A 13,681-nucleotide genomic window follows, 5' to 3' on the forward strand; every position below is an offset into this window, starting at 1 on the left:
ATTTACGAAGCTTTCACTCGACCTAAGTGCCCGGATGCTAATTTGTGTTTGGCTGAGTTCACGCTCGAGAGGCCTTCAATGGGACGTCCTATTGTGCCAGGCTCTGCAGAGAATGCGCAAGAAATGGTCCAGCCAGGCCACGTGGACGCACACACGCCATCCCGTGCGTGTCTGTGCATGTGCGTGTATATAATGCACCTTTTTCATCACTCAGTACTGTAATCAATGTTTTTGATATTGTTGCAAGGCCTCGTGATGAGTGTTCCAAGTGCACGACAAACCATCGACACCATGTAAGTCACGCCTTCTGTAGTTCAACAAAAAAAATGTTATTCACTTCACTGGTTTCTTTTATAACAAACAAGTTGTTCTAGGTTCATTACCTGACATGTTTCGGAGGTTTCTTCCGCCTTCATCAGAGTGTCACAGATGTGATAGTGACGCGTCTTTATCAGCTGATGGATGAAGGCGTGGCTCACCTGTGAGATTTGACAGGTGAGTCACGCCCTCTGCTGTCCCTTCTGTTCCAGGTTGCAGAGTATGCTGTATGCTGCGTTCTGCCTGGGTGAGTTTGTGGCGTGACATATTGTGAATCCATTATATGTGTGCGGTCCGGTTGTGCCTTCTTTTGTGCGATGAGTCTGTCCAATTTCCCGATGTGTCGATTTTTTGTGTATATTAGGGTATATTATATTATCTAAATGTCCGTGTAGTGTTGTTTCTGTGTTATTGTCCAGGTGTTTGAATTGTTCCGTCAGCCGCTGTAGTTCATCGTTGATGTTGTTGAGTTAGTTGGTTGTGCACCGTATCCGTTCTTTGACCAGAGTCATCCGCACTCTTCTGATAATCCTTTCCGCATTCCTGGTCGGGATTGGGTTCTTGATTGTCAGGCTGGCCGGCGTTACCTCTTCGTCTCGGCAGCGTAGATTGAACCTCAGGTGCTTCCTGTAGCGGGCTCGTTTTTTCGTCAGCTTTTCGAGGAGGCGAAATTCCTTGACGCAGTTCTCTCCATAACTTCTTCGTAATAATTGTACTAAGTTCATCTTAATACGAAACATGTCCGGTAACGAACTTAAAACAATTTGTTTGATATAAAAGAAACCAGTGAAGTGATTAAAAAAAGGAAAAACAAGATGAACTTAGTACAATCACTAAAAATAATGTTCTTGTACCATTACGTATGTGTGTAGTTCCTCCGATCATCGACAGAGGGCGGCAGAGTATCAGCTCCTACTGATGGTGAGTCATACGTTCCAAAATAAAAAGTTGTGCCCTTTGAAATAACACAATAGTCCGTGTTGATGTGGACCGATATGACCACGTATCCAATAACAATAATTTAGTCATTTCACTTAAGATTAGCAACGCTTCCTTCGCTGTCCTCGGTTCTGAAGGCCTTTCCGACGTCGCTGTCCGCAGTGCTGATTCAGCGCTCAACAAACCGGAAATGATCTTGCGACGCGCCCGTTCAAAAGAGACATTGGCGTGCCAAGCTAAGAATTGATTAGGGGGAGCGTTATGAATATAGAGACACACGGTCATGGCTACACACTAAATGGTCCGTTAATGAATAAAATAAATACATTCATGGCCACCATTATGAATAAATTAAAAACGAAGTCAAGGCCTCTATTGAGTCCATCTACACGTTGATGAACACTTAGGACTACGACCCTAGTTAATGTAAAAGTTTGAGGAGCACATTGAATGTTTTTTTTTTTTCTAGATTTTTATTTATAGTATTTTCATACGCACAGCACCGACCGTTGCATATGGTGCTATTTATCAGCACAGGACGTGAGCGATAAGGGAAAGGAGGACGTGTAGCCCCTCCCACGTCAGAGTGGGAGAGGCAAAAAGAGAGAGACGGAAAGAGAGACGACGAGCAGGAGGAGGAGATAGATAGATGGTGCGTGAGAGTGACAACTAGGAGAGGGGGCAAGCGACCGTGGCGGAAACCGGGACGACGATGAGCTGGACGTGAAAGCGGGTTCACGATGCTTTAAACCAAAAAATCTCTTGTCTCTTTTCTTTTGTTAGTTTTTTTTTTTTTTACTTTTTTTTTTTTTAACCCAACCGACATTTCTACCTCCTCGCCTCGCTTTTGCGCTCGTGACGACGACGAGGAGACGCACACGCAGGTGCGACCATCTCACACTCACAATTGTATGTTGCATTTGTCATGTTGTGGAGCCATGTTGGAGCGATGTGTATTGCAGGAGACAATCTTTCGTTTATTTGAGGCGAGGATGTTGGGGGGGGGGGGGGGGGGTCACCCTTGCCAAAAATAATGCTACCTCTGTGAGATGGCGCTGCTCCGGTATTTATGAATGAGCTCTGTAATGGCGCCCCCTTGCATCCTTCCTTCTTTCCTTCCCCTCCATCCATCCTTCTTTGCAGCCTTCCTTCCTCCCTTCTTTGTCATCGTGACGCATGAAGCTGCTCCGTGATGACTGTGTGACGGTGATGATGGTGGTGATGGTGATGATGATGATGGTGGTGATGGTGGTGGTGGTGGTTAATCCTCCCATCTGGATGTCTATTTGAAGCTGCACTTTATGGCGAGACATATTGCACCAAAAAAAGTCCAGCACTGTGAATACTTATTCAAGTGCCTTTCACTTTAGCATGGATTTATTGACATTTGATTTTCATGATTTAAAATGTAGCAAAAAATGACATTCTGTAGATTTAATTAGGGAAATTGACACTCCATAAGTTTTAAACCGTTTTTGGGACACTGCTCATCACTATGGCACTAATGTTATTGCTCTTTGCAGAGGATAAAGAATGAGTGATTTAAGTTGCCTGTTGCATATGTTTGTGTTCAATCCATTGCTTAAAGGGATTTTAGAAACCCAACAAAAATGCTATTTAGCGTTAAGCTAGCAGGCTAAAACACATATGTTTGAAATAAGCAAGGTGTTAGAATTTTTAACAACCTCCACCCCCTAAAATTAAACAATTGTGCATTTCATGGTGAACACGTGGAGGATTTTGTGTCAATTGGACACATTGGTGCCGCAAGCTGCTATTTCCTAGCACTGTTTCTCATGACTTTTTTTTTTTATTCCTTCCCAATCCCATGCACGACATGGCCTTCATCCCGGTTACATCACGTGCCATCCAGAGCAGGATTCCCTCTCTTTGTTTGCCATCTGCGCTGCATTCAGTCGCGGCTCGAGCGGAATTAGTGAGCAAAAAAAAAAAAAAAAGCGGGCGAGTGGATCCAAGTGGTCCGCCTCGCCTCCCATCTGTCACTGCGGGCAGCTGCGTCACATGCATGCATTTTTTGTATTTCTATTCCAATTTTTTACAAATAATTTGTTCCCTCAAAATAATGACAAAGTGAAGAATTTTGAGCAAATATTTTGTAGACATTTTTGATTACACAAATGATCACAATTAAATTAAATGAAAAAAAAAATGGCCTGCATGTGACCCACTGGCCATACTTTGCTCACCCTTGACAAAACATTTCAAAAGTCAACCTGAATTATTTGCGGGTGTACTGTAGGGAGGTAAAAAGAAACGTGAAATGCGAGTGATTGCTCCGTATTAGCGACGCGGGTGATCCAACGTGAGTGTTTATCATGACGAGTTGCGGTATTAGCAGCTTCTTAGCGAGAGATGCTCCGGGTCAAGCTAATACGCGGCGCTAATACACACGGCTACACACTAATTACACCGCACTCTTACACGCAGTCACGTCACGTCTGACTCCTCGTGTTAACCGACTCAGGAAGACGATGATGTTGTCACACCACTAAACATAAGGACCCTTGTGAAGACTTTGTGAGTAATGGACACCTCCCCGCCTTGTAATTACTGTGCCGATCTGCTCATGAGGTGCATGCAGTGAAGTCCATAAATCGAGCTGTGCATTATTCTGCAGAAGATACTCGAATTTTGATCAAAACAAACTGAAGTTCAGGTCAACAAAACACAATTTTGTTTTTGCAGCGAGAAGAAGGCGAGCAGGAACTTTACGTCTTGGGAATTGGGTCAATGCAGACAGACAGAAGAGGCTAAGCTCGGTGATTAGTGACTAAACCGAGACTACGGCGCTACAATCTTGTCTAACGTGCACAAAATCTATTGAGCAAACTGCAGGTCGTGGGCCACAAATGGTTCGTTCGGTTCTTTAACTCGGCCCATTCATTGGTTCATTATCTGGCTAGTTTGTCGATAGATTGGTTGACTTGTTCATCTGCTCGTTAGCTACTTTTGTCGGTCGGCCCACACATAAATGTGTTTGTGTTGTGTTTGCGAGAGCAGCACTTGCGGTGGCGTGACGGTGACGAAAACGCTGGCTGTAGTGAGTCACGAGGAGGAAGGGGAAAAAAAAAAATCGCACATTCCTCCCACGGCATGCTGGGAAAGAGGCTGCAGTTACACACATTTGTGTGTATGTGTGTGTCTAAAGCTGTTGATCCTATTTGGCCAGCGGCGGCTCAAATAGGCGTGCTCGTCGACTGTATATGTCCGCCGCATTCCAATATCCCCGATTAAAAGATGGATACCTCCGCACGCGGCGCGTGGTTTTAATCAGGCTCTTGATCTGCGAAGGCGGCCATTGTCTTTTATGTTTGATGCTAATGCGTCGAGTGGCTCTCGCCCGGCAAATTATTATGTGCATATTTAGCCACGGCGGAAGGTGACATTTCCCGCCAGCTGGGAAATAAGAAAGGAAGGAAGGATAGATGGATGGATGGATGGATGGATGGATGAGGTTTTTTGTGTGCCAAAGCTATCTGCTAATGGAGCACGAATGCAGAAGATGCATTTGTAGCATTAATTCATTAAAAGGAGCTGCTGTACGCGCTTTTCGAGTGGGACAGGATGGGAGTGGGTTGCCAGGAGGGGGAAAAAAAAACAGCCGGGCTCTCATGTGTGTCACCTGTGTGTGTGTTGATGGCTAATTTTAGCTGCATGAAAAAGGCGGTGATGGGTGGGAGGGAGGGAGGAGGGGGGTTGATGAGTGGCGGTGGCGTCGTCACGGAGCCGGCTCCCAGGAGGAAAGGAAAGCAGGGGGGGGGTGGAGGAGAGAAGCCAGACAGATAGACAGACGAGACCCCGCCGTTGAGAAGCTCACAGGCCTTCGCTTATTGATCAAACAGCATCATCTCTGCAGGAGAGGACGGGGGGGAGGAGGAGGAGGGAGATGTTCCAGACTCCTCAGTTCAAAGACACCGCCGACCATTTGGGAGATGAGCAGGTTACTTAGGTGCTTCGTAGTCTGATGGTTAGTTTGTGTGTTGCTTGATTTCTGTGGCTAGCTTGTTTGGTAACATTTGAGATATGCTGTAGGTGCTGCTGTTCTGGTTAGCAACAGTTGCAGTCACCTCTTTAACGTGTGCATGGAGGAGGATTGCGCAATGTCTGTTTGGCCGGTGGCAAGCATATTTTGTTCCGTAGTCCCGCTTGGTATGTTGCACAGAGCTGACCGCCGACCGCCATTTTGCCACCGCTGGCAGAGACGCGCATAATGCGAGCGCTCGATGCATTATTTATTTATGCAGCGGTTGGATGCAGGCTTTAAGGTCCCATAATCGGCTGCTTCACGAAGATGCCTCTGTAATGAAACAGAAGAGCGGCATCCATGCTTGCTGGGATTTCTGTCTAACCCTAAGCCAACTCTCCTCAGGTGTGACAGTGTCTGAAGGCTGAAAGGCGGGGGCGCCAGAATGCCGGAGCAGAGCAACGACTACCGCGTGGTGGTGTTCGGGGCGGGCGGCGTCGGGAAGAGCTCCCTGGTGCTGCGTTTCGTCAAGGGCACCTTCCGCGACACCTACATCCCCACCGTGGAGGACACCTACCGCCAGGTGATAAGCTGCGACAAGAGCGTGTGCACGCTGCAGATCACCGACACCACCGGGAGCCACCAGTTCCCCGCCATGCAGCGCCTCTCCATCTCCAAGGGACACGCCTTCATCCTGGTCTACTCCATCACCAGCAAGCAGTCGCTGGAGGAGCTCAAGCCCATCTACCAACAGGTTAGCGTGTCTTTGTCTTTCAACCAAAATGGCTGCCTCAGATGCTGATTCTGGACTGGTCTTCAGGTGCTGGCCATCAAAGGCAACGTGGAGGCCATCCCCATCATGCTGGTTGGCAACAAAAGCGACGAGACCCAGCGCGAGGTGGACACCAAGGACGGCGAGGCGCAGGCCAGCCAGTGGAAGTGCGCCTTCATGGAGACGTCGGCCAAGACCAACCACAACGTGACCGAGCTCTTCCAGGAGCTTCTCAACCTGGACAAGAAGCGCAACATGAGCCTCAACATCGACGGCAAGCGCTCAGGGAAGCAGTCGCGCGCCGAGAGACTGAAGGGCAAGTGCAGCCTCATGTAAACGACGGCTGGAAAGAAGGACGACCACGCAAACAGGAACCCCCCCCCACGCCATTCGCATCATCTCCCACTCATGACTCGGCGGTGGTTTAACGCCGTGGATCGGATCGTCCGACGGGAATCCTCTAATCCGCCCTCCACATACTCATCGCGTAGACAAACTAAAGGTTAAGAGCTTGTTTTTTTCCTGTGAGGTGGGAGAGCATGAACCACACAAGAAGGATGTAAATAAACGCCATGTACGACCAGACCCCGCCCCCCCACCCTGACGAGAAGAAAAAAAACAAGAACCCCCTCTCCTCATTCGTCAGCCCAAGTGGTACCGCACACACGACGCAACAATCCTTTTAAGACTCTTCGGAAAGCGTGACGCATTTAGGGAGCGTCGGGAAACCGGAGCGCTCCAGCAACCTCGTCTTACCTTGCTTGCTTTTTCCTCGAGACCAATCGCCAAGCTGGTGAGACTCGACGGGAATTCGGGGCGTTTCTGAAGGTCAAGAATGTCCACTTTCGTTTTGTTGTTTGCCTTGTTTTTGATGCTTTAAGTCAAAACACACAAAAAAAAGCACACGACTATAACAAAAAAAAAAGTGATGGATGTATTTATTTTCCTTGTGCAACCTAAATCCGTATTATTTTGATTGTTACTTCCTCATCTCACGCTCATCCACTTTACGATTCTTATTTCACACAGAGACCTGGTGACAAGTTCATCAACGCGAGTGTCTGGCGCAACGTGTAAATTGGTTCTCGCTTCTTTGAACGCACAAAGACCCCGCAAAATTGCAACATCGAGGCCGTAACAGAAATCTGATTTTGCCTTCCACGCAGAACCCAGCAAAAAGCAGTTCACGCACGACATCCACAAATTCTGATGACGACCCGATTGACCTTTTACGCAGAGCCCGGCAAAAGAGCTAAAGGAGCCGCTTTCACGCAGTGACACAGCAAAACAGAAGTGAGTGTCAAACATTTTAACTTCACGAGGCATTCATAGTCCGCTCAACACACACATTGCACTTTATAACATGAACACACGTTTGCATACATTGAAGACACAAAAAGCACAATACATTTTCCTATTTCTATCTCTTTTGTTCTATTGCCTTCTCCCCCACACCCCACATTAAGCTAGCAGTCACTCTTACGAAAGCAAACAACATAACACAAAATTCAATCAGACTAATGACGCCGTGAATATACCTGTTCGCTAGCAGCTGCGCTATTCGCGGCGCTTGTTAGCACACCAGATTGTCGGCTAACGGCGTTTGTTGGGCTGACGTGTTTGTTGTGCGGGTGGGAAGCAGAGCGAGAGAAAGCTATGAATAGGAAAGGGGTGTGAAAGACGGAGGAGAGGCCGCACTAATCTGCCTGTGCATAAGGCTCCACACATGCACGTGTTATATGGAAACAAAATGGCCGCCTACCAATCACTTGGATAGTGTCACGAATTTAAACCAGATATATAGCCCAAACTAGGGTTAAGTCCCAAATTCCCAAAAACACTTTAGCATTTCAAATTCATCTTACATTAGCCTATAGCTTAGCATGTGCAATACTCACAACTTGCACATTTGCTCAGAGAAAAATAAAGTTAGTGATCACTAGTGACTGCTACGACACCAATAAACCAAGTTCAATAGACACACAAACACTATGATTTAAAAATTAAAAACTTAAGTACACAAAATAAAGTTAGACCTACAATGTACAGTGGCGCTAACGTTATTGATGAGAAGTTTAAAATGACATTGTAGTGCTTCTGATTGTTGTTTCTTCCTGCAGTCCACAATCCCCCACGGCCATTTTATATCTAATACAGAATAGTGATTGAGCTGTGAAATTATTCCACACCAATAAACTTGTCCGACTTCCTCTACCAGCCGTCTGTCCTTTTTCACTGATTGTTGGGGGCGGCATGGGAATCACCAAGAGAGATTAGCAGGAAGTTCCTGGCTACAAATCGATTGAATCACTACTCTGTATTAAATATCAAAATAACCAGCAGAGCATGTGTGTGACCACAGCACCGATTGCCGGATCCAAATTTGGTGAAATAGCTAATGCAGCACCGCCCCAAGGCTTGGGTGTTCCGCAGGGAACGATCCCGCTGCCACCAATATTTTAACTGTTAAATTTATTTTGACTTCAACACACAATGGTCCAAAATGGCCGCCGACCAGCTCTTTAGACCACCCCAAATCCAATCTTCAACTCAAACAGTTCAAAATATTAACTTGAAAATAATCCGTTAAAAATCCGCAATAGCGTGTACACTCAGCCTCCTACTTGCGTACATTCGCTATGGTTACATATTCGATGCTGTCGTCTGCATGAGTCACCAACACGCCTACACACACACACACACAGATGTACACAAGGCCATTAGAAATCCATTCATGCCAATGTTCCTCACATGCAGGGATTCATCTTTTTATTTTCTTCATGAATTGACGAGTAGGTTGCACTGCTCACAGGTCCTTGTAGATAGTTGTAAATAAAGAGTGAGACACGGATTCTAAAGGCGCAACCGGGAAATTTGGGGGGGGGCTGAAGCCGGTTGATAATCACTGAGAAATGGACACTTGTTTTGCGGCCTGTGGTGTCACAGGTTGCCATGGCGACACGATCTGTCGATCGGATCCATCATAGGAAGCGCATTTTTTATTTTATTTTATTTAGGCGCTCCTCCGGGCTCTTCATTCCCGCATGCTCCCCCATTTTTTGGGTGTTCTTGCCAGCATGAGAACAAGGACACAAACTGTGAATCATCTTTTGTCTTTTTCTAAACTTGCAGCGCAACAGGAAAAAATAAAATAAAATATTTTGATTTTGCGGATGATTTTTTTTGGGCACTTCATGTTTTTTTTTTGTATTATTGCCTTCTTTTTTTCAAAACCAAGTTAACTGAACTAATTCAGATGTATAGATATTTATTCTAGCAATAGTCTTCCTATTAAGATATACTGTGCTGATGCATCCTCTGAATAACTGAAAATAACATACAGTATATATATAAATATAAAACTATAGATGATGATATTGATGATAATAATCAAATCTGCAAAATGATTTTCCTAATAAAATTGTGAACTTGAGCATTGTCGCCTGCCTTTTCTTCCCCATCATGGTGCACCATGTCATCCTTCAAACAATTCCAAAGTAAAATACAAAGAAATGTGACGTCACTTTGAATCTTTACGAAGGTGCAAAGTGGAGAATCTCAAAATCTGGTTGCTTGTTTGACAAAAGACTGCTGGCAATAGCATAATATAATTTGATGTGGGCTAGCTTGGTGTGTTTGAGGCAGCAGAGAAGATGCCGACTGCACGCGCACTGGGAAATCGAATCTCCTCATTTGCAGCAGTTGCGCATGGAAGCGATGGAAACCACCACGCCCTCCCACTTGCATGACGTAAAACAGGAATTGTCATCGGCATCAGAATTCACAGCCCACGCGTTGAACTCCCCCCCCCCCCCTTCTCCCAGCCGCCCCCACCCCACCGTTAACTGGTCACCCACCGTCGCGCTGTTGCCATGGAGACGGTGTGACGTCGACCACGTTTTTTGCGCGGCGCCTGACCCCCGCTGAGGACAATCTTAACGGGTGTTATGGTGATCCGAATGACGGTGGAGTGTGCCCCCTCAACTACCGCCGCCCTCGCCCCGTCAGCCCCAACATGGCTGCCGGTTTGGCTGAGCACCGCATGGAGATGCTCTATCAGCATCCTTCAGGAAGCGCATGCAGCACTCTTGTTTGTGCAGAAAGAAAAGGAGCGCCCCCCCCCATCCCACACACACCCGCAAGTCGCTCTTTCAAAGGATGTCAAGCACAAATTGGATGAGAGCGCTCTCTTGTGACAGAACAGAGCACTGCAGGATCAATAATGATGCGCTTTAAAAAGGGTCCAAATTGCTGCTATTTTTGACACAAGTATTTTATTTTTTCAACAAAAAAATCAATCTAGAGATCCATAATTGTTTTTTATTATTATAACCCAAAACAACTTAACTATTTGGGTCACGACAAAAAAAATCAGCCCTTTTCTGTGTTTAACTTAATTTCTCCAAATCTTTTAGGAGCCAAGGAAAGAAATATATTTTTAATGTGTTTTTTACTTAATTCATTCTGACAAGGCGTGCCACAGACACACGTGTGAACAGTTTTAAATCGTCTTTTACTCGTTGATTTACTGGCTGGAGGGATGGACAGACGCTAGGGGGAGCGAGGAGGAGGAAGACGAAGGGGGGAAGAGAGAGGGAGGGAGGGAGGCGTTTGGCTCCTTGTCGACGGCAGCAGAGGCTGCGGACGAAACAGCCCGACTGGCCCTTTAAATCGCCACTAGCGCATTCCGAGGTGAGTTGGGCCACATTAATCGCTCCTTTTATGATCACGATTTCCAATGCCTGTATTTCCCACACCTATATGCACGCACGCGCGCGCACGCTGACTCGGGAAGAAGCCCTTGCCTTGCCTTGCCTTGCACGGCCCGCCCCCTCCATCCCCAAGCTGTCCGTAGCGGCGGAGGCGGACTCCATCGGTGTCACGAAGCCGGATTTCCCCAGCCCATCGCCGGCTAGGAGAGACCGCTGCTGCCGGTGTTGGACTCTGGCTGGCTGCGTGGAAGATTCTTTGCTCACACAAGTAGGTCCTTTTGCAAAATAGCTAGAGGCATGTGGCCATTGTGGCTTTCAAATGTCTGAACCCCCCACCCCCCCTCATCTTAGCTAAGTGACACCCATCAGGGCCTGTTGCAGGGACCCCCCCCCCCCCACACACACACACACACACACACTCGTGCTTATGTGCGTGTTTTGCGTGCGTGTGTACACGCTGTGGACATCCGAAAAGGGACACACTGTTCCAGCCGTCCAAACCCCCGCATTGTGCTTCTCGGGCACGGGGCCTGCATGCGTGTGCACCGTGCACATCGGTTCCGAACCGAAGGCCCCTATGCATCGATACACCATGAGTGTGTGCGTGAGCGCGCGCGGGTGCGAGTGTGTGCGTGAGAGTGTATGCGCGCGCGTGACTTTACGGCGCGTCAGCTTTTTCACAAATGTAATGGATGTGTGCGTGCGTGCGCGCGCATGTGCGTTGTAATCTTCCCAACTCAACCAATTCATGCTTGCACAGGAAAGTTTGCAAGGGGATCAACAGGCTGAGCGCATTAATTATGACAGCGAGCCATGCAATTAAATATTAATAATGAAAAAAAAATCAGAGCGCGGAATTCAAATGAATTGATCATTTTAATTCATGTAAAAATAAATATTTAAAGAATAACCATGGTTTTATGAGACAGTGATGTCATCACATCTTAAAATATGTTTTATTTCATGAAAAATTGCACATGAAAATATACATAAGAGAAATGAAGAGCCCATGCAGTCAGACAAAAAGACAAAATGCTGAATGAAGTTTCTTTTTTTCCCTTCCGTCTCTCTCACACTTAATTAAAAACAAGTAAGCCCAGAGTTACAGAGTAGAGTAATTAAACGGGATTCTCCTGAGTCAAGAGGTTGACAATAGCAGTGAGTTCGACACAGTTGGTACACTTCATCATCCAATAACGCAAATGATGAAGTTATGGTACACAAATGTGTGTTAATTGCTCTCTCTTTCTTTTTACACAGTTTTTTGCAGTTTTGGTGCATTCTGATGGATAAGTATGTCCACCACTAATAATATCGCCCAGGCCAGGAAACTGGTGGAGCAGCTGAGGATCGAGGCGGGGATTGAGCGGATTAAGGTAATGCATGGATTTTTATTTTTTATAAACACAATTATAAAAGTTTCATGTTGATCCCGTCAGGTGTCCAAAGCGGCCGCCGACCTGATGAGCTACTGCGAGCAGCACGCTCGTAGCGACCCGCTGCTGGTCGGCGTTCCCACGTCCGAAAACCCTTTTAAGGACAAGAAGCCCTGCATCATCCTATAGCCGCGCTCCACACACACGCACACACATGCACGCACACACACAAACACATACACTCCTGAAATAGCCTCTCTGGAAAAGCGCCATACGGTCGGAGTAAAGATGGTTGACGGTCGTGTTTTTTTCCGATCACTGTGGTTGAGATCCGTGTGAGCCAAGGTGCTTTGGTCTAATGTTCACACAATGCTGGTCAGCTAGCTACGAGTATCATCAGCATTTATTTTGGGGGTGGAGCCAAGGATTGGTAGGGCGGAGCCAAACAGGATGGAGGAGTTGGGGCGTGGCTTATGTGCATTGTTGACGTTTTGTCTAAAGATAAACGTGCAATGAACAAGATGGCGTTTTTTTTTTTTAAATGTTTTCTTAATGCTGTCCTGTGTACAAAGTAGCTACAGAATAGGGGCACAAAGTTGACCTTTGATTTTCCGGTAGCATCAGAAGGAACTTTCATCCTGCCGGGAATGTCGTCGGTCCATCACTTTTCCCGAATGGACATTTCCTGACACTTTGAAATCCAATTTGGAATTGCGGAAACATACAAAATCCTTTCAATGTACGAAGAACAAAGCCCGATGAAAATGTTAAAACTTTCCCACCCCCTCCTTTGCCTCCTTTGCGTTGACTCTAAAAACAACAAAGAAACAAAATCAGTGTACAAACTTTCTTTCATCTTTGTGATCAGTTGAAGAGTGGCCATTTTGAGTTTTGAACAAAGCGTCATGCAACCTGCTCATTTTTACCTTGCATTGTGTTTGGAACGTTACAAAATGCACCAAAGTTTGGATTTGTTGAAATTATTTTTTTCTCGGGTAGCTGTTCAGTGAGAAAGGTAGTGACAAAATGGGGGGATGTAGTCGCCCCATATTTTTTATTTGAACCTTAACTGATTGGCGGCCATTTAATATCGAGCTTTCTGATTGGCCCATTGTCAGTCTGCATACTCGTCGTGCGTGTGTGCGTGCGTGCGTATGTGTGTGTGTTGAGAAAAAAACTTACATTTCATACTTTTCATATCAAAACATTACAGAATCCGCCGAGACCGCCTTGAGATTTGAGTTTTGATTTTTTTTGATGGGGGGGTTATTTTTATTGCCTTTACTGATGACTGCGAGGAAAATCTATTTTTTTGTTAAGTGTATCTCTAATATGCCATACATACATAAATCATGTATTTCCTCGCATACTGTTAATATTTTGTGGATATTTGTTGTTGACGAAAAAAGATATTGACAAGTAGATAACATTAATAAAAAGATGATATAACAGACTTACTCTTTTTTTTTTTTTCCCTAACAGAACATCCGGGCATTTCTGATATTAGCCATGATGCATCGCGCTTTAATGGGTAAAAATTAAACCACGTGTGGCTTTTGCATAAATCTTTGCAGAAAAG

At 45.9% G+C, this 13,681-nt stretch overlaps 2 protein-coding genes across 7 annotated transcripts; both read left to right on the top strand.

The window, feature by feature from the left end:
* Window positions 1-27: 27 nt before the first annotated feature.
* Window positions 28-9,447, top strand: diras1b (DIRAS family, GTP-binding RAS-like 1b). 5 transcript variants are annotated; one of them, XM_088399840.1, is made up of 5 exons: window positions 28-163; window positions 248-293; window positions 531-565; window positions 5,648-5,996; window positions 6,063-9,447. In XM_088399840.1, exons 4-5 carry the CDS (start codon window positions 5,688-5,690, stop codon window positions 6,348-6,350), a joined length of 597 nt encoding a protein of 198 aa, XP_088255966.1. In that variant the 5' UTR covers window positions 28-163; window positions 248-293; window positions 531-565; window positions 5,648-5,687; the 3' UTR covers window positions 6,351-9,447. The 5 variants fall into 5 exon arrangements, with proteins under 5 accessions (XP_088255966.1, XP_088255968.1, XP_088255967.1 ...); XM_088399842.1 differs by lacking the exon at window positions 531-565 and adding an exon at window positions 1,191-1,239 and having other exon boundaries at window positions 34-293; XM_088399841.1 differs by lacking the exons at window positions 28-163; window positions 248-293 and adding an exon at window positions 1,191-1,239 and having other exon boundaries at window positions 488-565.
* A 1,112-nt stretch (window positions 9,448-10,559) lies between these two features.
* Window positions 10,560-13,555, top strand: gng7 (guanine nucleotide binding protein (G protein), gamma 7). 2 transcript variants are annotated; one of them, XM_088401335.1, is made up of 4 exons: window positions 10,560-10,706; window positions 10,810-10,994; window positions 11,987-12,102; window positions 12,166-13,555. In XM_088401335.1, exons 3-4 carry the CDS (start codon window positions 12,022-12,024, stop codon window positions 12,289-12,291), a joined length of 207 nt encoding a protein of 68 aa, XP_088257461.1. In that variant the 5' UTR covers window positions 10,560-10,706; window positions 10,810-10,994; window positions 11,987-12,021; the 3' UTR covers window positions 12,292-13,555. The 2 variants fall into 2 exon arrangements, with proteins under 2 accessions (XP_088257461.1, XP_088257462.1); XM_088401336.1 differs by having other exon boundaries at window positions 10,573-10,706; window positions 10,813-10,994.
* Window positions 13,556-13,681: the final 126 nt, after the last annotated feature.

This window comes from Syngnathus floridae, chromosome 16 (assembly GCF_059516105.1).
Source record: "Syngnathus floridae isolate MCC-2025c chromosome 16, RoL_Sflo_1.0, whole genome shotgun sequence".
NCBI classification, from domain to species: domain Eukaryota; kingdom Metazoa; phylum Chordata; class Actinopteri; order Syngnathiformes; family Syngnathidae; genus Syngnathus; species Syngnathus floridae.

Excerpts from the sequence above, each read along its gene's own strand:
- diras1b (XM_088399840.1), top strand. The coding sequence starts at position 5,688 with ATGCCGGAGCAGAGCAACGACTACCGCGTGGTGGTGTTCGGGGCGGGC. Across the intron at positions 5,997-6,062 it reads TCAAGCCCATCTACCAACAG|GTGCTGGCCATCAAAGGCAA; the intron begins GTTAGCGTGTCT and ends ACTGGTCTTCAG.
- gng7 (XM_088401335.1), top strand. The coding sequence starts at position 12,022 with ATGTCCACCACTAATAATATCGCCCAGGCCAGGAAACTGGTGGAGCAG. Across the intron at positions 12,103-12,165 it reads CGGGGATTGAGCGGATTAAG|GTGTCCAAAGCGGCCGCCGA; the intron begins GTAATGCATGGA and ends TGATCCCGTCAG.